Here is a 26111-nt window from a genome sequence, read left to right as displayed (position 1 = left end):
CAGGCAGAATTGGGAGGTGGAGAACTCGATGTTTCAGGTGTAACCCTTCTTCAGTCTTCGCGAGGGTTATACCTGAAACGTTGACTTCTCCACCTTCTGATGCTGCCTGGCCTTGCTGTGTTCTTCCTGCCTCCTGTCTGTCTATTTTGGATTCCAGCATCTCATTTTTTTTTTGTCTCAGTAACCTTTCAATATCAGGCAGAGGTGGTGGCTGAGCTATAATGGAAGACGTGTTGTTGAAAAGTGTGGTGCTGGAAAATACAGCAGGCCAGGCAGCATCCAAGGAGCAGGAGAGTCGACATTTTGGGCATAAGCCCTTCATCACTTGGATTGGGGTTGGATTATGTGGAGGAAGAGTAGGTTTTGCTTTGTTTGAATGGGTGTCGGACTTTTCCTATTTGCCAATGTAATTTAAGAGTTATGGCTGCAGAAGAGTTTAGTCACTACCTGTGTCTCTTTCTGTAGTGTATTTTGGGATCTCTACTGTGCAGCACCTGACAGAAGGGAAACCTGTGAACACTCGAGTGAAGCAAAGGCCTTTCACGATTATGTGAGTACCATGTTAATGTCATTCATTGTTGGAAAGTGGTTCTCTACCTTTTGGAGGCAAGTATCAGTTCAGGCAGAAAAGAGATTGTGTGTGTGTGTGTGTGTGTGTGTGTGTTTTTCTATGTGATTCTCCGTGTAGTTCTGGTGTGATGTGTCTATGTGCCTTGATTGTAAGCAGGCTGACCATATTACTGAAGTAGACTGGCAGGAGGCTGGAAGAACACAGCAAGCCAGGCAGCATCAGAAGGTGGAGAAGTTGACAGTCCTGAAGAAGGGTTACACCTGAAACATTGATTTCTCCACCTCCTGATGCTGCCTGTGTTTTTCCAGCCTGTCTACTTTGGATTCCAGCATCTGCAAATTTTTTCGTCTCTGGTCACAATACTGAACCCTGCTATCCATATTAATTACATTATAGAACCCTCCTTTCAGTTCTTCAATATTCAGGTTTGTTTTATGTGATTAATTTAAATCCAGTTTTTGGATTGTCCTGATCAAGGGGAGCAGTGAGGTGAGATCAAGCTGTGACATGTTGTTTACAGGGCAGGCGACCAAGGAAACTAGGTCAATTCTATAATCTCAGTCTCCGCTTTTTAATTGTATTTTGTGCTGCACAGTCAGTGTTTTTTCATGGTAACAGTCACTCACTGTGTAACTGTACAGAGTCAGTGTTTATTCAGCAGGGTAAGGGTCACTCACTGTGTAAACGTACAGAGTCAGTGTTTATTCAGCAGGGTAAGGGTCAGTCACTGTAACCGTACAGAGTCAGTGTTTATTTAGCAGGGTAAGGGTCACTCACTGTGCAACTGTACAGAGTCAGTGTTTATTTAGCAGGGTAAGGGTCACTCACTGTATAACTGTACAGAGTCAGTGTTTATTTAGCAGGGTAAGGGTCACTCACTGTATAACTGTACAGAGTCAGTGTTTATTCAGCAGATTTATGAGTATGCATGTGGTTAGTTTAGAATATAGAATCCATTATATTTGTCCAATGACATGTCATGTCTCTCCCTAAAACCTATCTGTTTGATTGAGCTCTGGTTGCCTGACCCAGTACGCCCATTTTTTGGTTCAGTATCAAGCTTTGGACATTAATGTTCCACTGAAGGACCCTGCTATGTTAAGCAGGTCCAAACTGTGATGTAAATACAATTTACTGTTTTCCTCTCTACACTGTTGGCCATCTGGCAACTTTAATCAAACTGTTATGTTGTTTATATGCACGTTGGAAATGATATGTGCAGGTTAAAGGCAGCTCAAAATTTATGTAAAAATGTTACATCTCCCACCATTGATACACTCGACATGAATTATTAACTTAACATTTTCCACTCTCACATTCTAGCCCCTTTACACCTTCCAGATGATGCTGGCTATCGTCTCCACATACTGACTCTCACTGGGCTACAGGTCCCAAAGTGGAGTTGAGAAATCATATGAAAGAAGATGTGGTAAATTTAAGGGAAATAATGAGGCAAAAAGGCAAGCACTCAATGGGGCCAATGGTATCCCCACACATTGACCCTCACTGGGGTACACATTTCCAGCCTACATAAGCTGTTAATTGTTCCACGGTTACAAAAAACTCGAAGAACCAGTTACCACAGGGACTGTAGTAGTTATAGATGATCCAGGGAAACTGGCAGTGGGGAATAAACTCAACGATGGCCACCCTTGGGAATAAAATAACATGAGAAGGTAATGCACGCTGACCCTCTATCTGGGAAGAATGTTCAGAAATATTGATGAGTTTCAGCCAAGATGTGATGGAGTATTTCAGAATTTGGTTGATTATGGGAGAGGGAAATGCATCCAATACAAGGTTAAAATTGCCATTCTGAAAGAAAATCTTGCACTTTATTAGCATTTTCTGAGCGGGTTTTGCAGACACCCTGAAGTGGTTTCAATGTATCTTCACAAGGGCTGCAGCCAATTTGTACGCAGCAATATCCCACAAGCAGCTGTATCACAAATCTCGGGTGACTGTCTGTGTGGAGTTCGCACATTCTCCCAGTGGGTTTCCTCTAGGTGCTGCAGTTTCCTCCCACAATCCAAAAATGTGCAGGTTAGGAAGTTGAAATGTGCTTTTTCAGTGCTGTTGGTTGGGAGATAAATATCAGCCAGGGCCCAGGGAGCACCCACCTTGGTCTTCATTAATGTTGTCGTGATTATTTTTGTGTCCAATTGATAGAGTAGAAGGGGCCTTCTAACATCTCAGATGAAAGATAGGACTTCTAAGAGCACAGCAGTCCTCTCCTGGTCAAGTGACTCTACCTCAAAACTCAGTAATACAATGTGCAATGCATTGGAACACACTGCTGAACAAGAGGGAGCAAGATTGTCTCCTTTAGGCAGGCCGAGTGGTTAAACAAAGGCAGAACAAAGCTCCAAAACTGTGTTTCTGTTGGGGAGTATCAATGAATACTGTAGACCAGTCTGACACTGTCCAGATTAACTGGGGTTCAATTCTGCGCCCTCACCTCCAAAAAGAAATATTGGTCCTGCAGCGAGTGCAGGGCAGATTCACCAGAATAATTCTGGAGGTGAAATGGTTAACTTCCTACAACAAGTTACATACTGAAAGCTTGTCTTTACTTGAGCTTAGAACACAAAAGGGTGAGCAAACGGAAAGAGTTACATTTACATTCAGAAAAGGATCTAATTGAGGTGTTTAAGATATTTTAAGAAAGATGATAGTTTCCGTTATCATCCCTAACGCCTCTAGGGGGTTGGAAGTGAGGGGCTCAGAACAAATGACCTGAACCCTTTTTAAAGTTTTAAATGTAAAAGTGAAACTAATAGCTGGATAGGAGAGATGTCTCAAAGCACTTCTTTCCACTTCAGATAGCGGGACTCTGGAACTCCCTCCCTCAAAATGTTGGGGATGCTGACCGTCAGCTGGCACTTTCAAGATTGAGATAGATTTAGATAACAAGATTAAAATGATGTTGAGGAATCGATTGGCTGGGATCTACTGGAATAACTGAACAAACTAGGGAGTCTGGTGCTGGAAAAGCACAGCAGGTCAGGCAGCAACCAAGGAGCAGGAGAATCAACGTTTCAGGCATAAGTCCTTCATCAGGAATAAGGCTTGTGGGCCAGGGGACTGAGAGATAAATGGGAGCGGGGTGGGGCTGGGGGAAGGTAGTTGAGAATGCAATAGCTAGATGAAGGCGGAGGTAATGGTGATAGGTCAGAGCGGATAGGTGGGAAGGAAGATGGATAGGTAGGACAGTTCAAGAGGGCGGTGCTGAGTAGAAGGTTGGCTGTATCAGCACCACCTCGTGCTCCCATGAGGAGGTTGAACAGTTCACCAACTTCACGAACACGTTCCACCCCAACTTTAAGTTCACCTGGACCATAGAGTCATAGAGACATACAGCATGGAAACAGACCCTTCAGTCCAACTCATCCATGCCAACCAGATATCCCAACCCAATCTAGTCCCACCTGCCAGCACCTGACCCATATCTCTGCAAACCCTTCCTATTCATATACCAATCCAGATGCTTTTAAAATGTTGCAATTGTACCAGCCTCCACCACTTCTTCTGGCAGTTCATTCCATACATGTACCACCCTCTGCATGAAAAAGTTGTTTCTTAAGTTTCTTTTATATTTTTCCCCTCTCACCCTAAACCTATGCCCTCTAGTTCTGGACTCCGCACCTCAGGGAAAAAACTGTGTCTTTTTAGCCTACCCATGCCCCTCATGACTTTATAAACCTCTATAAGGTCACCCCTCAGCCTCCAACTCTCCAGGGAAAACAGCCCTAGCCTGTTCAAGCTCTTCCTTCAGCTCAAATCCTCCAACCCTGGCAACATCCTTGTAAATCTTTTCTGAACTCTTTCCAGTTTCACGACCATTTCAGACACCTCCCTCCCCTTCCTGGACCTCTCCATCTCCATCACCAGTGACCAACTCACCAAGGACATCTACAAGCCCATTGACTCCCACAGCTACCTTCCAAACTGCCTCCTGTAAAAACGCTATCTCTTATAGTCAATTCCTCTACTTCCGCCACATCTGCTCCCAGGATGACCAACACCACCACAGAACATCCCAGATGGCTACCTTCTTCAAAGACTGCAATATCCCCTCCCACATGGTCGATGATGTCCTTCAGCGCATCTCATCCACTTCCTGCACCTCTGCCCTTGACTTCCACCTCTCCAACGCAACAAGGACAGAACCCCTCTGGTCCTCACCTTCCACCCCAACAACCTCCATATGCATCGCATCATCCTCCGCCATTTCCATCACCTACGAACAGACCGCACCATGAGTGATATATTTCCCTCCCCAAGCCTATCAGTGTTCCAGAGAGACAATTCCTTCTGTGATTCTCTTGTCAGATCCAAGCCCCCCACCAACCCACCCTCCCCTCCTAGCACCTTCCCCTGCCACCATAGGAATTGCAAAACCTGTGCCCACGCCTCCCACTTCACCTCCATCCAAGGCCCTAAAGGAACCTTCCACATCTGACAGAGATTCACCTGCACTTCTATACATGTCATCTGCTGTGTCCATTGCTCCCGATGCTGTGTCCATTGCTCCTTACCACTGGGGAAACAGGACGCCTACTTATGGAGCACTTCAGAGAACATCTGTGGGACACCTGCATTAACTAACCCCACTGTCCTGAGGCTGAACACTTCAGCTTCTCCCTCCCACTCCGCCAGGGACATGCAGGTCCTGGGCCTCTACCATTGCCAAGCCCTTACCACTCGCCACCTGGAAGAAGACCGACTCATCTTCTGCCTCGGGACCCTCCAACCACACGGATCAATGTGGATTTAGCTCGTTTCCTCATTTCCCCTCCCCCCAACTTATCCCAGATCCAACCTTCCAACTCAGCACCACCCTCTTGAACTGTCCTACCTGTCCATCTTCCTTCCCTCCTATTTGCTCCACCCTCCCCTCCAACCTATCGCCATTACCCCACCTCCATCTACCTATCACACACCCATCTACCTTGCCCCCCTCAGCCCCATCCCCCTCCCACTTATGTCTCTGCCCCCTTGGGTCACAAGCCTCATTTCTGATGAAGGGCTTATGCCTGAAACGTCAGTTCTCTTGCTCCTCGGATGCTGCCTGACCTGCTGTGCTTTTCCTGCACCATGCTCTCGACTCTGATCTCCAGTATCTGCAGTCCTCCTTTTCTCCAAATTAGAGAGTTTGCATGGCCCAGTTTCCAACAGATTTATAGTAAGCTGTCCTTTCTGTCTGGGAGACCAGGTGCACTGACATCAGAGCAGTGGGTCATCGGTTGTGATGCAGTGATTTGCGAATGGTGATTTCTTCAATCTTTCCAACACCCCAGCATTGCTGGAGAATGCTGCCGAGCAGTGATGGAACAGACTGAGCCTCAAAGGAGGTGCTGAAAGCTATTGACCAAGGATTGATGCTCAGTTCACCTGACCTTCGACCCTGACGTTAGGTCTGATGCAGCAGATGGAAGGGCTGTTATTGTTGATGAGCTTTTGTGTGAAATGAGCCCCTGGGCTCCTGTGAAGTGTGAGCACTGGGGACAAGCAACCTCATTGAACAGCTCACTGTTTCCATGGCAAAGTGAAGCTGCCCATAAGCAGGAAGCAGAGTATTTGGTGGGTCATGTAAATATGATTATCTACACTTCTGAAGCTGTGTTTTTGTTTTTGTTTCTTTATCCGATATGCCCCTCTAAAAGGGGCAACTTTCTTTTGTTTTTTGCATGTGTCGACAATGAAGTAAGTTAGTGTTCCTGATAGTTAATTAAACAAAAGGTACAATGATTGAAGATTATGGAGTATACAACGGTGGGTTGTATTCCCAAGAATCCAGGACAATAGTGGGGGGGGTGGGGGTGCGGGGGTGGTGGTAATCAGCTTGAAGTTTTCACTGGTTGGGAGTCGGCAGTGTATAAAAATCAGAAACAGTCCTTTCAAAAGTGAAAAACAATGGGACTCTGTAAACTCCAGTTGATATTTAATCAATGTTTAATTGTTAAAAGTCAGGTTGATTAAGTGGTGTGCTTCAAAAGTGCACCATAGGTTATGGGACGCAAATACAGTTGGGACACCCCCCCCTTCTCAATGGGTGCCTCCTCCTTCTGAATGATTATTAGAAATAGGAATCATCTGCTGTCCTCACCAGAGTTGCCCATATCTCAGAAAGGGATAATAAAAATGTTACTCATATAGCAATGTCATTCCAGGTAGAGAGGCAATATTAGAATGTTGTCTCCTTTTTTGAACTAATAAGAGAATCCTTCTGCTTGCAATTTTCACTCCCCGTCACTATTTTGTGTTCATTAAAGATGTGACATCAGATTTAGAAAGAAGATTGTTGAGAAGTTGAGACTGTCTTGCTATCCAATTGGATCAAGATTTATCTGTGTCTCTTCTGCATTTATCTTTTAACTCCATAGTACTTGCTGCCTTTTACTCTGCAACTGCTTGTCTCTCTCGGTCTTCAAGGCTCTATTTGATACCCCTCAACATCCAACATTTTTTGAGAAAGTACAGTACCAGATTTTCAGGTGCTTCCAAATATCACCACATGAATCACAAAGAGTTGGTTTGCAGGTGCAGCAGGTAATTAAGAAGGCAAATGGAATATTTCCTTCATTGCTAAAGGGATGGAGTTTAAAAACGGGACAGTATGTTGCAGCTGTATAGAGTGCTTGTGAGGCCACACCTGGAGTACTGCGTGTGGTTTTGGTGTCATTCCTTGAAAGAGTTGCTGAAGAGATCCACCAGGTTGATTCTGATGTGAGAGGGTTCCTTATGAGGAGAGACTGAGTAGGCTGGGACTGTACTCATTAGAATTTAGAAGAATGAGGGAGGATTTTATAGAAACATATAAAATTATAAAGGGAATAAATAAGATCGAATTAGGGAGGTTGATTCCACTGGCAGGTGAAACCAGAATTAGGGGGCAGAGCCTTGAAATCAGGGGGATCAGGTTTAGGGCTGAGTTGAGGGGGCCCCACTTCACCCAGACGGTTATGAATCTGTGGAACTCCCTGCTCAGCGAAGCAGCTGAGTCTACCTCACTGAATGTTCTTAAAGCAAAGATAGATAGATCTTTGAACAGTAAAGGAATTAAGGGTTATGGTGAGAGGGTTGGTAAGTGGAGGTGAGTCCATGAAAAGACCAGCGTGATCTTATTGAATGGTGGAGCAGGTTCAAAGGGCCAGATATTCTACTCCTGCTCCTAGTTCTGATGTTCTTATGAGATTATGTACTCCTGAACTACCTTGCTCTAATTTTCAGATTCTTCCCCTTTGTTCTATATTCTGTATCAATCCTATCAACTCTTTAATCATCTCAAACACCTTAATTTAATCAATTTTAAGTCTCTCATCAAAAAGAGTATACAAGTAACTTTGACCTTTATCATACTGCCAGTGGTAATTGTATGCATTTCATTAAAACACTTCATTAATTATCAAGTCACAGCGTCATAATGTCACACAGCTTTTGGAAATGGAGCTTTTGGTTCAACTTGTCTGCACTGACCAGATATCCTGAATTAATCTCATCCCATTTACCAGTATTTGAACCATATCCCTCTAAACCCTTCCTAATCATATACCCATCCTGATTCTTTTAAATGTTGTAATTGTACCAGCCTCTACCACTTCCTCTGGCAGCTCATTCCATACACGCACCATCCTCTGTGTGAAAAAGATACCCCTCAAGTCCTTTTTAAATCTTTCCCCTCTCACCCTAAACTATGCCCTCTAGTTTTGGACTCCCCCACCCTGAGAAAAAGCCCTTGTCTGTTTATCCTATCCATGCCCCTCATGATTTATAAACCTTTAAAAGGTCTCCCCTCAACGTCTGATTCTCCAATCTCCAAACAGCTTCCTTTGTTTTATGGAAACAATCTCATTCTCTCCATCTCAACTTATATTCCCCAACCTTGCTACCATCCTGCTAAACCTCTCAACACATTTTGGAGGTGCCAGTGTTGGACTGGGGTGGACAAAGTTAAAAATCACACAACACCAGGCTATAGTCCGACAGGTTTATTTGGAAGCGCTAGCTTTTGGAGCGACGCTCCTTCATCGGGTGGTCGTGGAATATACTCCAAAAGCTAGTGCTTCCAATAAACCTGTTGGACTATAACCTGGTGTTCTGTGAGTTTTTTAATTCTCTACATACTGACATCTTTCATGTAGTCTGATGCCAGAAATGGTCACAACTCTCCAACTGAGATCTAACCAGAGATTTGTGGAAGTTTGATTATTGCTGTCATCAGGTGAGAAGGGTTCAATGGCTCTCTGCTCTGCTCCTCTCTTCATTTGACCACAACAGATTTTTATAAGACCATAAGACATAGGAGTGGAAGTAAGGCCATTCGGCCCATTGAGTCCACTCCGCTATTCAATCATGGTTAATGGGCATTTCAACTCCACTTACCTGCATTCTCCCCGTAGCCCTTAATTCCTTGCGAGATCAAGAATTTATCAATCTCTGCCTTGAAGATATTTAATGTCCCGGCCTCCACTGCACTCTGCGGCAATGAATTCCACAGTCCCACCACTGTCTGGCTGAAGAAATATCTCCTCATCTCCGTTCTAAGTTGACCCCCTCTAACTCAAAAGCTGTGCCTATGGGTCCTAATCTCCCCAGCTAACAGAAACAATTTCCCAGCGTCCACCCTTTCTAAGCCATGCATTATCTTGTAAGTTTCTATTAGATCTCCCCTCAACCTTCTAAACTCTAATGAATACAACCCCAGGATCCTCAGCCATTCATCATGTGTTAGGCCTCCCATTCCAAGGATCATTTGTGTGAATCTACACTGGATGCACTCCAGTGCCAGTATGTCCTACCTGAGGTGTGGGGCTCAAAACTGGACACAGTATTCTAAATGGGGCATTACTAGAGCTTTATAAAGTCTCAGAAGCACATTTCAGCTTTTATATTCCAACCCTCTTGAGATAAATGACAACATTACATTTGCTTTCTTAACCACGGACTCAACCTGCAAGTTAACCTTTAGAGAATCCTGGACTGGTACTCGTAGATCCCTTGGTACTTTGGCTTTATTAATTTTCTTATCATTTTGAAAATAGTCCTTGCCTGTATTCTTTTTTCCAAAGTGCAAGACCTCGTACTTACCCATGTCGAATTTCATCAGTCATTTCCTGGACCACTCTCCTAAACGGTCTAAATCTTTCTGCAGCCTCCCCACCTCCTCAGTACTACCTGCTTGTTCATCTAACTTGTTCATCGGTGAACTTCACCAGAATGCCCCCAGTCCATTAATTCAGCTCATTAATATATAAAGTGAACAGCTGCAGCCCCAACACTGGACCCTGCGGGACCCCACCTGCCATTCTGAAAAAGAACCTTTTATCTCAACTCTCTGCCTTCTGTCAAATAGCCAATCCTCAAACCATGCCAGTTGCTCACCTCGAATACCATGAGCCCTCACCTTACTCAGCAGCCTCCAATGAGGCACCTTACAAAGGCCTTTTGGAAGTCTAGATAGATAACATCCACTGGGTTTCCCTGGTCTAACCCACTTGTTACCTCTTCAAAGAATTCTAATAGGCTTGTCTGGCAGGACCTCCCCTTACTAAATACATGTTTTACTTGTTGTAATCCAACCCTGTCCTTGCAAGAATTTAGAAATCTCATCCTTAACGATGGATTCTAGAATTTTACCAACAACTGAGGTTAGGCTAATCGGCCTATAATTTCCCATCTTTTGTCTTGAACCTTTCTTGAACAAGGGGGCAACAACAGCAATTTTCCAATCATTTGGGACTTTCCCTGACTCCAGTGACTTTTGAAAGATTACAACCAACGCCTCTGCTATTTTCTCAGCCACCTCCCTCAGAACATTGGGATCTAGCCCTTCGGCGCCAGGAGATTTATCAATTTTTAGACCTTTTTGCTTTTCTCACACTTTCCCTTTTGTAATGGCTACCATACTCAACTCTGCCCCGACTCTCCTTAATTGTTGGGATATTACTCCTGTCTTCCACTGTGAAGACTGATACAAAGTACTTATTACGTTCTTCAGCTATTTCCTTATCTCCCAGCACTAACCTTCCTGCATCAATGTGGAGTGGCCTAATGTCTACTTTTGCCTCTTGTTTGTATCTTATGTATTGAAAGAAACTTTTACTATCAATTCTAATACTGCTGGCTGGCCTACCTTCATATTTGATCCTCAGGTAGATAGGATAGTGAAGAAGGCGATTGGTATGCTTTCTTTTATTGGTCAGAGTATTGAGTACAGGAGTTGAGAGGTCATGTTGCGGCTGTACAGGACATTGGTTAGGCCACTGTTGGAATATTGCATGCAATTCTGGTCTCCTTCCTAGCAGAAAGATGTTGTGAAACATGAAAGGGTTCAGAAATGATTTACAAGTATATTGCCAGGGTTGGTGGATTTGAGCTATAGGGAGAGGCTGAACAGGCTGGGGCTGTTTTCCCTGGAGTGTTGGAGGCTGAGGGGTGACCTTATAGAGGTTTACAAAATTGTGAGGGGCATGGATCGGATAAATAGACAAAGTCTTTTCCATGGGGTCAGGGAGTCCAGAACTAGAGGGCATAGGTTTAGGGTGAGATGTAAAAGAGACCTAAGGGGCAACCTTTTCACACAGAGGATAATACGTGTATGGAATGAGCTGACAGAGGAAGTGGTGGAGGCTGGTACAATTGCAACATTTAAGAGGCATTTGAATGGGTATATGAATAGGGAGGGTTTGGAGGGATATGAGCCGGGTACTGGCAGGTGGGACTAGATTGGGTTGGGATATAGTCGACATGGACAGGTTGGACTGAAGGGTCTGTTTCCATGCTGTACATCTCTATGACTCTCCTTCCTTATTTCTGTCTTTGTTATCCTCTGTTTGTTTTTGTAGTCTTCCCAATCCTCTGATTTCCCAGTGCTCTTGACCACTTTATAGGTTCTCTCCTTTTCTTTGAGACATTTCCTGACCAATGGCTGTCAAATCCACATCACCTTCCATCTCCAACCGAATGGGGATTCGAAGGTGAAATGATTAGCTCCTACCTGGAGGCTATTTTAGTCAGTGTCCCATTGTCCAAGAAATTAGTCTTAATATCCCAGCCCCAACCCTCAGGTGATTCCTGAGACAGAAAATGTGACTCCATCACACTCCCCTGAAGTCCATGTTTTGATGGATTTCACAACCAAAATGTTTCCACTCCAATGAACTGCAATGTGGAATACAGAGTACTGCAGCTTTATTGTAGCCACCTTGGACTTAGAGCCCAGAAACATTTTTTTTAAATATTGTTTTTTAAAAAAAGGTCTGTTTTTAGATATTCAGTTCAGGTTTCCAGTTGCTGGGCTAGCAATATTATTTGTTAAAAATCACACAACACCAGGTTATATTCCAACAGGTTCATTTGAAAACACTAGCTTTCGGAGCGCTGCTCCTTCATCAGGTGGTTGTGGAGAATAAGATCATAAGACACAGAATTTATAGCGAAAGGTTACAGTGTCATACAGTGATATATTGAACAAACCTGGATTGTTAAATCTTTCATCTTTTAGAATGGATTGCAGGTTTCGGTTCATTAATATGTAAATCACAGAACTTCTTTTAAGTCACCTTCTTGAGATAAGAGAAGGTTTTATAACAAAAGGTGACAATGTCTGAGCTGAGATCGGGACTGGAACCTAATTGAGGAGTTTAGGGTGGTTTATAAATAGAATAACAGAATACCAGGAGTGAATTACAGACTGGAATCTGTCAGGGGAGTGTTATACTGAAGCCTTCAATATTTCTTATTTCGTCTAACTCTGTCATTGGCTGAAGTTTATGTTTTAAACAAGCTGTGAATCTGACAGTAATTGAAGGAGAATGGGTCAGATGCAGACCCTCCTATACCTCATTCCTGATGCACACTCCCCTATCCCTCTGAGTGGAGTAATCACGGTCATATTAGCATGTGGTGTGAAGGGGTTAATGCTGTCAGTCAGAAGCAGAGGTTTCTCCATCTACCCGAGTGCATTGATGACCTACTTTCATTCCCGTCAGGATTGCATGCTTTGTCCCAAGGGAACGGTTTCTCTCATTCCAGGCAGAACCTTCTGACTCCAGCATCCACAAGCGTGGAATCGAAATATAAATCCACTCTCCCCCTGGGGCTTTCAGGAGCTCTGCTCCCAAATGAAGAGGATGAATTTCTCTTCGCAAGGAACTAAGCAGATGGGTTTAAACCATGAATCTTTCACCCATCTCCCCAGCATGTTTCACCCCACAAAGACACTTGAAATTATGCGAATCCTGCGACACACGTAAGATTCTTGTTCTCTCTCCTGTTTTGAATGTGAGGGCAGTTGGTTTCAGAATAACACTTGTCTCAGGTCCTTCGACCCATTGCATCTGTGCTGGTCAAAAACAATCACCTCCATATTCTGAGCTCTGTCTGCTGCTAAGTTCTCAGTAATATCTTGTCTTAGTTCTAACTACACCAGTGTTATCCTGACCAACTTCCTGTCTTTACAAAGCAATACATCCACAATTCTGCCACCTGTATCCTAACTCACACTAAATCCAGATTAACAAATACCCCGGTGCTCACTGATCTTTATTAACTCCATGTTTGGCTCCCTAATTCCCACCCCAATTTCACCAGTACTCATACTCTTCCACCAATTTCTTTCATATTCCGGACTCTGGGAAAACAGAACATACGTTTTTAACCTGTACCTTTCGCTTCTTTATCTTTATCAAAGGGGATCCATTTGCAGCCTGTTCTGTCCCTTTGGGGTAATGCATCATAAATTGAACCGTGCTATTTCCTAAATGTTAAAGTTCTTTATTCCGAATTTACCTGGTATTTTCAGACCAAGGTTGATAGAAAGCACAACAAGGTTTCTGCACTAAGCAAGAATTATGATTTAGTCATAGAGTCATAGAGATGTACAGCACAGAAACAGACCCTTTGGTCCAAATCATCCATGCCAACCAGATATCCTAAACCAATCTAGTCCCACTTGCCAGCATTTGGCCCATTTCCCTCTAAATAAATCTTATTTATATGCCCATCCTTATGCCTTTTAAATGTTGTAATAATATCAGCCTCCACCACTTCCTCTGGCAGCTCATTCCACTCACGCACCACCCTCTGTGTGAAAAAATTGCCCCTTAGGTTCTTTTTATATCTTTCCACTCTCACCCTAAACCTATACCCTCTAGTTTTGGACTCCCCCACCCAGGGGAAAAGACTTTGCCTATTTATCCTATCCATGCCACTCATGATTTTATAAACCTCTGTAAGGTCACCCCTCAGCCTCCGACGCTGCAGGGAAAACAGCCCTAGTCTTTTCAACCTTCCTTATAACTCAACCTCCAACCCTGGCAACATTCTTGTAAATCCTTTTTGAACCCTTTCAAGTTTCACAACATCCTTCCTATAGGAGGGAGACCAGAATTGCACACACTATTCCAAAAGTAGCCTAACCAATGTCCTGCACAGCCGCAATATGACCTCCCAACTCCTGTACTCAATGCTCTGACCAATAAAGGCAAGCATACCAAACACCTTCTTCACTATCCTATCTACCTGTGACTCCACTTTCAATGAGCTATGAACCTGCACTTCAAGGTCTCTTTGTTTAGCAACACTCTCCAGGTTCTTACCATTAAGTGTATAAGTCCTGTCCTAATTTGCTTTTCCAAAATGCAACACCTCACATTTACCTAAATTAAATCCAACTGCCACTTCTCAGCTTATTGGCCTAACAGATCAAGATCCTGTTGTAATCTGAGGTAACCTTCTTCACTGTCCACTATACCTCCAGTTTTGGTATCATCTGCAAACTTACTAACTACACCTCCTAAGTTCACATCCAAATCATTTACATAAATGACGAAAAGCAATGGACCTAACACTGATCCTTGTGGCACTCCATTGGTCACAGGCGTCCAGTCTGAAAAACAACCCTCCACCACCACCCTCTGTCTTCTACCTTTGAGCCAGTTTTGTATCCAAATGGCTAGTTCTCCCTGTATTCCATGAGATCTAACCTTGCTAATCAGTCTCCCATGGGGAACCTTGTTGAATGCCTTACTGAGGATCAAAATGTGTGGTACTAGAAAAGCACACCAGTCAGGCAGCATCCGAGGAGCAGGAGAGTCGATGTTTCAAGCATAAGCTCTTCATCAGGAATGACTTAGTGAATCCATGTAGATCGCGTCCACCACTCTGCCCTCATCAAGCCTCTTTGTTACTTCTTAGAAAAATTCAAATCAAGTTCATGAGGCTTGATTTCCCATGCACAAACCCATGTTGACTGTCTCTAATCAGTCCTTGCCTTTCCAAATACATATAAATCCTGTCCCTCAGGATTTGTCATAAGAAATTAGACAATAGCAACAAGGGAACAAATATAAACTATTCATATATAACACTACTAACTACAACACTAATCTCATAAACATCCCCCGCTTCCATGCATACACACAAACACATACAGACACACACACACAAACAAACAAATGGGCAAAATTGATTCTTGGAGGAGATAGAAGAAGCAATGTTAAGGTGATGGTATTTCGACTAGCCAGATCCTTAATGTTCATTTGTCTTTCTCTGAAGTTTTTGGAAGAGCTACAGAGTGACTGATTCACTTGGAAATCATCTCTGATTTATCAATTCACAAGGTCATGGTTCACTGCTACAGCTGTGGGAAAGGTCATTTGTTTCCTTCAAGTTTAAACTGAGTTTTTTTTTACTTTTGGAGAATAGGCAGCGTTTGCCAAGGAGAACAACAGCACAATACTTTGTATCTTTCTCTCTCTATGTATCGCTGTGACTCGTTTCCAGATCCACCCTGCTCAGCTAGCAGAGAGTCAAGCCGTTTCACTTGTAAACAATGTCTTGACTCCTGACCTGCATATTTCAGAAATCCACAGCCAGAATAAAACAAATTCAAAATTGGTATCAATTTCCTTGTTGTGAAATTATGCAGCCATCCTGGTAAATCCATGGTTTTAAAAGCATTTCTCTCTCCTTGCAATCCACAAGTTTTTAAAGACACAAAAAGAATGACACAGTACTTACAAGCCAATGAATTACATTAGGATGATTTGGCTGTCTATTCCACAAACAGCAAGATTCCACAAACAGCAAAAATTATTGGTTAATTTTTTTTTGGTACAGCGCTGGACTGATCAAGAAACCAAGGTAAACTCATTGCTTTTCCAATACTGCTGTGGAATTTTTAATATCCACTTGGCCAGGTAGAAGGGGCTGTCATTTAAACTCTGATCTGGAGAATGGTACCTCTGACAGTGCAGCACTGTCACAGACCTGGCTGCTGGAATGTCTGCCTCAAATCTTGGAGGGAGATGCAAAGCCACAGCGTTGTAACTCGAGGTATAGAGTTTGATGAGCTAAGCAGCTATAGAAAAGTTAACATGAAAATATCCTTCCTCTCTTAACCGGACAACATTTGATTCTGCTATTGGTCCAGCTTGAGTTCTTCAATGTTCTCTCATTTATGTATAGGCGTAGGGTTAACTTTCAGGGTTCCAACTTTACTGGTAGAAACATGGTTAATATTCAATGCCATATCTATACCCAGGATATCCTGAAATGTGTTTGTATTAGTTCAGGCTTCGAGTTAGTATTGAAATTGCAGTGTTTGTTCTGTGAAAGTCATGGTATCATGGCTCCAGACCCAGCCCCAACAGTGTAGGCAGTGTGATTGAAGGGTAGAGGGGTGCAGGGGAAGAGGAAGGGGAGATGCAGTACTTAGGGAGCAATACCAAAGAGAATAGGAGTTGCAAATCGTGTTCTGCTACATAACCCTCTCCTAAAAGGTCTGCAGCTTTGAAAACAAGTGGCTGTACAGGATGTTCCATTACAATCTGATTATGTCAGAATGTATCATCCAACCTCAAATTGTATCTGTCCCCAGCCTGACTGTGTTCCAGGAACGCCTGCAGCTCCTTTAGTTTCTTGTCCCAATCCTCAGACTCTAATGTGAGAATGAAATTCAGATCTCCTATATGGACAGAGGCATTAATTTTAACAACAACATAGCCTCTTGTAGGTGCCACAGCAATTAAATTACCGCAAGGAAACAATCTGAAGATAACATGAGAAGTTTTTTTAAAAATAACTGCACACACTCTATACTCAAAAAGTCAACACCTTAAGCACGTGTTCCTGGACTGGTCAGATGTTGTATGTTTGCCTCTAACAGAATCACTGAATCTCGAGTAATTTACAGCATATAAAAGACTTTATGATAACACACAAATGAAATCTTTTTTTGAAAAAGTAACAATGAGGATTGATGAGGGCAGAGTGGTAGATGTGACCTATATTGACTTTGGTAAGGCGTTCGACAAGGTTCCCTATGGGAAACTGGTGAGCAAGGTTAGCTCTCATGGAATACAGGGAGAACTAGCCATTTGGATACAAAACTGGCTCAAAGGTAGAAGACAGTGGGTGGTGGTGGAGGGTTGTTTTTCAAACAGGAGGCCTGTGACCTGTGGAGTGCCACAAGAATCGGTGCTGGGTCCACCAATTTTAATACTTCTATAAATGATTTGGATGTGAGCATTAATTAGTAAGTTTGCTGATGACACCAAAATTGGAGGTGTAGTGGACAGCGAAGAAGGTTACCTCAGATTACAACAGGATCTTGACCAGATGGGCATAGGTTTAGGGTGAGAGGGGAAAGATATAAAAGAGACCTAAGGGGCAACTTTTTCACACAGAGGGTGGTATGTATTTGGAATGAGCTGCCAGAGGAAGTGGTGGAGGCTGGTACAATTGCAACATTTAAGAGGCATTTGGATGGGTATATGAATAGGAAGGGTTTGGAGGGATATGGGCCAGGTGCTGGCAGGTGGGACTAGATTGGGTTGGGATATCTGGTTGGCATGGACGGGTTGGACCGAAGGGTCTGTGTACATCTCTATGGCTCTAAATAAAACTGTTCAGTATTTAATTATCAAATTGTAACAGTCTTCATTTTCCATCTGTCATGGTGGGATTTGGAGTTGGATCCCCAGAACATTACCTGGTCTCTGTATTAACAGACCAGCAACAATAGCATCCGGTACAATTTTCCACAAATAATAGCCTATAAAGTTTTGCAGCCTTAAACTAGAGACTATTTGGTCAGGAGTTCTTCAGGGTAGGTACTAGGTCCAACCATCTTCAGCTGCTTCATCAATGACCTTTTTTCCATCATAAGGTCAGAAGTGGGGATGTTCACTGATGATTGCAATATGTTCAGCACTATTTGTGACTCCTCAGATACTGAAGCAGTCCAGATCCAAATGTAACAAGATCTGAACAATATCCAGGCTTGGGCTGACAAGTCGCAAGTATATTTATGCCACATCAATGACCAATTCCAATAAGAAAGAGTTTAAACATTGCCCCTTGATGTTCCATGGCATTACCATCACAGAATCCCTCACTAGCAACATTCGGGGGCTTAGCAATGATCAGAAACTGAACTGGACCCGCCATTAGGGGAAGGCAATGGCCTAGATATAATATCACTGGATCCTTCATCCAGAGACCCAGGTTATGTTCTGGGGTCCTGGGTTTGAATCCTGCCTTGGGTAGGTGGTGGATTTTGAATTCCGTAATAATTGGAAAAAAGAGTCTAATGATTGATTGTTGGAAAATTCTACCTGGTTCACTAATATCCTTTAGGGAGGGAAACTGCTGTCCTTACCTGGTCTGGCTGATGTGTGATTCCTTGGCAATGTGGTTGACTCTAACTGCCTTCTGGGCAATTAGGGATGGGCAATAATACTGGCCCACCTAGTGATGTCCTTATCCTGTGAATGCATAAAAAAATTATAAAAACTGTGACTACAAGAGCAGGTCAGAGGCTAAGAATCCTGCATTGAGTGGTTCACCTCCTGAATCCCCACGACCTGTCCACAAGGTCCTGGAGTGTGATGGAATGCTCCCCAGTTGCAGCTGTAAAAACACTCAAGATGCTTGAAACCATCCTGGACTTAGAAGCCTGTTTAATTAGCACCATAGCTATGAGTTCCAATGTTCACTCCCTCCATCACTGAAACACCGCAGCAGCAGTGTGTATTGTCTTCAAGATGTACTGCTAAAATTCACCAAAGATCCTCAGAAAGCACTTTCCAAACCCAGAACCAACATCATCCAGAAGGACAAGAGCAGTAGATACATGGGAGCTTCACTCCTCCAAGTCGCTCACCATCCTGACCTGGAAATATATCACTGTTCTTTCATTGTCGCTGGGTCGAAATCCTGGAATCCCCTCCCTAGTGTTCATTGTGGGTCTAGCTACAGCATATGGACTGCAGTGATTTAAGAAAGCAGCTCACCACCACCTCCCATAGTACAGTAGGGAGGGGAAGTCAGCAAAATCCACATCTCGTGAATTTTTTAAAATGCAAAGGAGTAGCAGCCTGCAGTTGGAGTAGCTCCAAATAGGGGTGCCCCATGTTCTCAGGTATCTTAAGGGTGAATTTGTCCACTGCCCCCATGTATTATGAGCCCGTGAGGTCTAGAGGCCAGATTTTGTAGAATCCTTACAGAGTGGAAACAGGCCCTTCGGCCCAACAAATCCAAACCGAACCTCCAAAGAGTACCCACCCAGACCCATTCTCCAACCCTACTACTCCACATTTACCCCTGACTAATGCACCTAACCTACACATCCCTGAGCATTACGGGACAATATGGCACGCCAATCCACCCTGACCTGCACATCTTTGACTGTGGGAGAAAACCAGAGCACCCAGAGGAAACCCACACAGACACGGGGAGAGTGTACAAACTCCACACCGACAGTAGCCCCAAGGGCAGAATTGAACCCGGATCCCAGTTGCTGTGAGGCTAACCACTGAGACGCTGTACTGTCCATGATCCACCAAGGGGTTGGGAGGACAGGGGTGCAGTTCAGCAGAAAACAAAAAAAAGCCCACCACCTCTCCCGCCGCACCCACTGTCAGAACAGGCAGGAGGTTCAGTCCTGGGGGTGACCCACAGCAGCGTCCCTGGCAGATTACGATTGTTGGGGGCACTGGTGTCCCCGCTGGTGCCTCTGAAAATTGCAGGACAATGTGAACCTCCACCCGCATTTGGGGCAGGTGAACGGCCTCTCGCCCGTGTGGACCCACTGGTGGGCTACATGGACGGAGGAATGGCTGAAGACCTTCCCGCTCTTGGGGCAGGTGAACGGCCTCTCCCCGGTGTGACTGCGCCGATAAGCCTTCAGGGCAGACAGGACATGGAAGCCTTTCCCATAGTCGCCGTACGTCCACAGTTATTCCAGGAGGTGAGATTCCTCGGATTTCTCCATGGCCGAAGTTTCAGCCGCACAAAAAAGGATGTACGGCCCTTCCTCCTGTGAATTCCTCTTTCCAGGCCGTATAACTGTTTCAGGCTCCACACACAGTGCGCTCCAAAAGTCTCATCCAGTCCCACTGATGCTGAAAACGTACTGAACCGGTTCCTTCTCACAGACTTAGAGATGCACAGCAGGGTGGTAGCAGTGGAGGAGGTGACTGAGATAGAGAAAGAGTGAGACAAAGTAAGGATATTAAAATAAAGATGAGTTTTAAAGTTCTAGGCTGTGAGTTCATTGGGAACTAGTTCAGGTCATTGAAGACACCCCCTCAGTGATGACTGGATGAGAGATGAGGTTTGGGCAGCAGAGTTTTAGATGACCTGAAACTGACAAAGCGAATCATCTCTTGAGCTCAGAGACACCAGACAGTGTTTGACATAATCCCAACCTTTCCTATCCAGTTTGGGTTCACATTCTGTGACTTTGTTACGTCATCTTTCCTCTTTGCTGGGACTTGTACACATGCAGGAAACATGACCATGAGCCCTATTCTGAGGCACTGTCCTGACAGCCCAGGGTAAGGTGCCTGGGTACCTTCCTGAGCACACAGTGAGTGACAGAAAATGGTCGGCCAAAGAATTGGACAAAGGGTGATATGAGAACAGTGGGAATCCCATCACCTTGCTCCCGGATGCCTCAGTTGCAGATGTTTGTTGGGTAAAGTTTACAGGGATAATTTTGGGGTTGTTGAGGTATAAGGTTAGCCTTGATCTTGTGGAATGTTGGATCAAGTTCCCTCAATATATATTCACAAGCACATGCAATCACATTTGTTCACACACTCAGCCTCACACTCTGAACCCAATGTCTCATATTCACACAAACTCACACAGATACTTTCATACTCATCCTCACACTGTCCCCCCGCGCTCTCTCACACATTGTCTCACTCTCTCTCACACACTCAATATCTTTCAAACTCCCTTTCCCTCAAACTGACTCACACTCACACACACTCTCTCATACACTCTTTCATATTCTCTGTCCCACTCACTCTCTCACAATCTCATCTCAAACACTCACCCTCACTTTCTTGGATACAGTCTTGATCTTGTGATCTGTCTCTCTCCCTTGTTTTTTTTTAATTCCTCACATACTTACTTTTCCTCAGATGCTCTCTCTCTCTCTCTCACACACACACACACACACACACACACACACACACACACACACACTCTTTTTTTGTCCCCATATTCTTGCTGTCTTTTACTCACATCTGCAGTAACTGTAACAAGGTCAGCCAGAAGAACCTTAAAATCTGAGTTCCCTGACTGAGATTGTTAATCTCAGGGAGTCCTGGTTGACAGATATAAACAGGAGTGTTGGCGGTTCTGTTCACTCTGAGAGCTAGCTCTGAGACAGCTGGATCAGTATCAAGGACACTCCATGTGTAAATAAAGGGTGACTTGGTGACTGGATACCAGCTCATGTGGGGTCATTTCAATACCCATTCTCCTGTCCCAGACCAGGATGGAGACTATACCCTCATTTCTTCTCTCAGTTTCTCAGCCCAATGTCTCTGACCACTGCACCCAAAGGGGCTTGTGGAAATGTGACATCATCCATCCGGTGATTGGTCATTTGCTTTTCTGTCTGTGACTTGGCTTGAATCGCCTGTCTACTTTGGTTTCATGTCACCCAGATGCTTTATCATAAATACTTAAAGAGATTGGTTCAAATACTAAGGCAGAAAATAACTGAACATCTTGCAACAGCTGGAATGTTTGAGCTGCACTGAGATCTCTTATAGTGTCAGAGTCAGATCTCACTCTTCCAATGAGTCTCAAAGCTGTCATTAGTTTTGCAGCGAAATAGTTCCTGGTGAGTATTAGCCTGGATTTCACTGTGCTTCACTTATCATGTTCATGCTCATTCTCTACCTCCCTCTCTTTCTCTGTCTCCAGCTGCCTATTGGTATGCCTATATAAAGATAAACATACATATATTATCATTCTGTCTCTCTTTTGCATTCTATCTGGCATTTTTTGTCAATGTGACATGATTTGTTACTGTGTCTCTATCTTCTTTTTCCATCCTCTCCCATTGGCTCTTTCATTATATTTTTGGACTTTCATGAAAATGGCTTCCCTGTCATCTAATTTAACTGTGATCTGAGTATCAATATGTTCCTTTCTGAGTTCTCCGTATCTCACTCTTATTACATCCTTCTCAGTTCCTTTCTGTCCTTCTTCCTTTTTCTCACTGTCTTTCTCTTTTCTTTCTCTCATGTCTGTGTGTCTCAAAAGTTTTGTGTCGCTGTCTGTCTGTGATGTACATCCCCATTTCTGTGTTTGTCCATGTTCCTGTTTCGGTGTGAGAGACCCTGTGAATATGAAGTATCCCACTGGGTGCAGAATTGTGTCATTATCTGGAGACCTGAGAATTTAATCTTGGCTGATGCTCCCAGGGCAGTCCTGTGGGAGTGTGGAACACAGCAGCCAATTTGCAAACAGCAAGGTCACACAAACAGCTCTACGATAATGAACACTTTTCTCTTTTCATTAATTCGGTGATAAGTATTATAGAGCACACCAGGGATAATTCCCATGCTCTTAATGACCAGGGGATCTTTTACAATTCCCTGCATAGCCGAAGGGTACCTTGTCAAATGATATCTCTGACAAACTCAGAGGTCACACAACGCCACGTTAGAGTCTAACAGGTTTATTTGAAATCACCTGATGAAGAGACAGCCCTCCGAAAGCTTGTGATTTCAAATAAACCTATTGGACTGTAATTTGGTGTCAGATGACTTCTGACTTTGTTCACCCCAGTCCAGCAGCAGCAGCAGCAGCTCCACATCATGACATCTCTGACATTGCAACACCCCATCAATACTATTGGGCCTGGGAGGGGAGTGTGTGAACGGGGCTAGGTGCTAGGAACTGTGGCTTTGTTGGCCCTGGACTCAGGCGGCACCTCCTCACTCTCGACAGGTATTCTCACTCCAGGAGCTGCAGAGTGAGTGAGTGTCAGGTATACCCAGGATGGCGGTGGCACTCCTTAGTTTAGCACAAACACTGACCTCTGCCCAGACAGCAGATGAGCTTTTAGACAAACCAGACGGAACATCCTGACTCAGAAACATGGCTGAGTGGGCAGAGCTCTTAGCCACAACATCCTAATTGGCTACTGCCAGGGAGAAGTACCCCACAGATGTGCCAATGCCTGACCACCCCCCAACCAACCTGGCTGTGTGCACAACCTTCAAGAAGCTCAGCAGAAGAAGTACCACAGTAGCCTCAAATCAGCACTACAACAATGCAAAGGTGCCCATCCATTGCAAATAGTGAGATTTCCACATGTGAGAGCAACAATAGAACATAGAAGGATACAGCGCAGTACAGGCCCTTCGGCCCTCGATGTTGCGCCGACCGAATCCTACCTAACCTATACTAGCCCAATAACTTCCAAATGCCTATCCAATGCCCGCTTAAATGACCATAAAGAAGGAGAGTTCACCACTGATACGGGCAGGGCATTCCATGAACTCACAACCCGCTGTGTGAAGAATCTACCCCTAACATCTGTCCTATACCTACCTCCCCTTAATTTAAAGCAATGTCCCCTAGTAACACCTGACTCCATTAGCGGTAAAAGGTTCTTAGTATCTACCCTATCTAAACCCCTAATCATCTTATACACTTCTATCAGATCTCCCCTAAACCTTCTCTTCTCCAATGAGAACAGTCCCAAGTGCCTCAGCCTTTCCTCATAAGATTTTCCTACCATTCCAGGCAACATCCTGGTAAACCTCCTCTGCACTCGTTCTAAAGCTTCCACATCCTTCCTATAGTATGGCGACCAAAACTGCACACAATACTCCAGATGAGGCCTCACCAGAGTCTTATACAACTGCAACATGACCTCAGGACTCCGGAACTCAATTCCTCTGCCAATAAAGCCCAGTACACCATATGCCTTCCTCACAGCACTATTTACCTGGGTGGCAACTTTCAGAGATCTGTGTACATGGACACCAAGATCCCTCTGCTCATCCACACTACCAAGTAGCCTACCATTGGCCCAGTAATCCATCATCTTGTTATTCCTACCAAAGTGAACGACTTCGCACTTAGCTACATTGAATTCCATTTGCCACATTTCCGCCCAGCTCTGCAACTTATCTATATCCCTCTGTAACCTACCACTTCCTTCCTCACTATCCACAACTCCACCGACTTTTGTGTCATCCGCAAACTTGCTTACCCAGCTTTCAAGTCCTTCCTCTAGATCATTTATAAAGATAACAAAAAGCAATGGTCCCAAAACAGATCCTTGTGGTACACCGCTAGTAACTGCGCTCCAAGATGAACATAATCCATCAACTACTACCCTCTGTCTCCTTCCAGCCAGCCAATTCCTAATCCAAACCTCTAATGTATCCTCAATGCCATACCTCCGAAGTTTTAGCATTAGCCTACCATGGGGAACCTTATCGAACGCCTTACTAAAATCCATATACACAACATCTACTGCTTTACCCTCGTCCACTTCCTTAGTCACCTTCTCAAAGAGCTCAATAAGGTTTGTGAGGCACGACCTGCCCTTCACAAAACCATGCTGGCTATCCCTGATCACGTTATTCCTACCCAGATGTTCATAAATCTTATCCCTTACCATTCTCTCTAAGACTTTGCCCACCACTGAAGTCAGACTCACTGGCCTATAGTTACTAGGGCTATCCCTACTCCCTTTCTTGAACAATGGGACCACATTCGCTATCCTCCAGTCCTCTGGTACTATTCCCGTTGACAATGACGACATAAAAATCCAGGCCAATGGCTCTGCTGTCTCCTCCCTAGCTTCCCATAGGATCCTGGGGTAAATGCCATCAGGCCCAGGAGACTTATCTATATTCATCCTTTCCAATATTCCCAAAACCTCTTCCCTGCATATTTCCAGGGCATCCATTCTAATTATTTGTGATTCCATATTCACATCAGCAACAGTGTCCTGTTCCTGAGTGAATACTGATGAAAAGTACTGATTTAATGTCTCTCCAATCTCCTCCGCCTCCACACACAACTTCCCACTACTATCCTTGACTGGACCGATACCTACCCTAGTCATCCTTTTATTCTTGACATACCTATAGAAAGCCTTTGGGTTTTCCCTAATCCTACCAGCTAAAGACTTTTCATGTCCCCTTCTCGCTTCTCTTAGCTCCCTCTTTAGCTCCTTCCTGGCTACCTTATAACTCTCAATCGTCCCTACTGAACCTTCACGCCTCATCTTTACATATGCCGCCTTCTTCCCTTTCACAAGGGACTCCAATTCCTTACTAAACCACGGCTGCCTCACAAGGCCCTTTACACCATGCCTGACTGGTACATACCTATCGAGGACACGCAGTAGCTGCTCCTTGAACAATCCCCACATCTCATTAGTGTTCTTCTCTTGAAGCCTGTTTTTCCAATCCACACATCCTAAGTCATGCCTCACTGCATCATAATTTCCCTGCCCCCAGCTATAGCTCTTGCCCTGCGGCGCACGATTATCCCTCTCCATCACTAAAGTAAAAGTCACCAAGTTGTGGTCACTGTCCCCGAAGTGCTCACCTACCTCCAAGTCTAACACCTGGCCTGGTTCATTATCTAGAACCAAATCCAATATAGCCTCCCCTCTTGTTGGCCTGTCGACATATTGTGTCAGGAAACCCTCCTGCACACATTGTACAAACACCGACCCATCTAATGAACTCGAGCTATAGCTCTCCCAGTCAATATCTGGGAAGTTAAAGTCCCCCATAACAATACCCGGTTTTTATCCACCATTTGTTGGAGGAGCAAAATTATCTAATGGTCTCCTAAATGTTCTTATTGTATCTGCTTCTACCACCTTTCCTAGCAGCGTGTTCCAGGCACCTACCACCCTCTGAGTAAAAAACTTACCTCGCACATCTCCTTTAAACTTTCCTCCTCTCACCTCAAACTTATACTGCCCTAGTATTTGACATTGCCACCCTGGGAAATAGTCTCTGACTATCCACCCTATCCATGACTCTCACAATTTAAATGTTTCTATCAGGACTCTCCTCAGCCTCTGAGGCTCTAGCAAAAGCATTCTAAGTTTGTCCAATCTCTCCTTATAGCTGATACACTCCAACCTAGCTAACATCCTGGTAAACCTCTTTTGCAGCCTCTTCAAAGCCTCCACATCCTTCCTATAGTGTGGTGATCAGAACTGCACACAATACTTCACAAATGGCCT

The 26111-nt window shown here is 44.3% G+C and overlaps 1 protein-coding gene across 3 annotated transcripts in view; it reads left to right on the top strand.

Moving 5' to 3' along the window:
* The window catches only part of ssbp4 (single stranded DNA binding protein 4), a 116704-nt gene that overhangs the window by 5121 nt on the left and 85472 nt on the right, over positions 1-26111 (top strand). For all 3 annotated transcript variants that reach the window (XM_060846513.1, XM_060846512.1, XM_060846511.1), the window contains one exon: positions 466-550. In XM_060846513.1, the coding sequence (XP_060702496.1) occupies positions 466-550 (85 nt within the window). The remainder of the gene's footprint in view (positions 1-465; positions 551-26111) is intronic.

The sequence above is a fragment of the Hemiscyllium ocellatum genome, chromosome 28 (assembly GCF_020745735.1).
Source record: "Hemiscyllium ocellatum isolate sHemOce1 chromosome 28, sHemOce1.pat.X.cur, whole genome shotgun sequence".
Lineage (NCBI taxonomy): Eukaryota > Metazoa > Chordata > Chondrichthyes > Orectolobiformes > Hemiscylliidae > Hemiscyllium > Hemiscyllium ocellatum.
The sequence above is the reverse complement of the archived record's forward strand: the minus strand, read 5'-3'. Positions and strand labels throughout refer to the sequence as shown.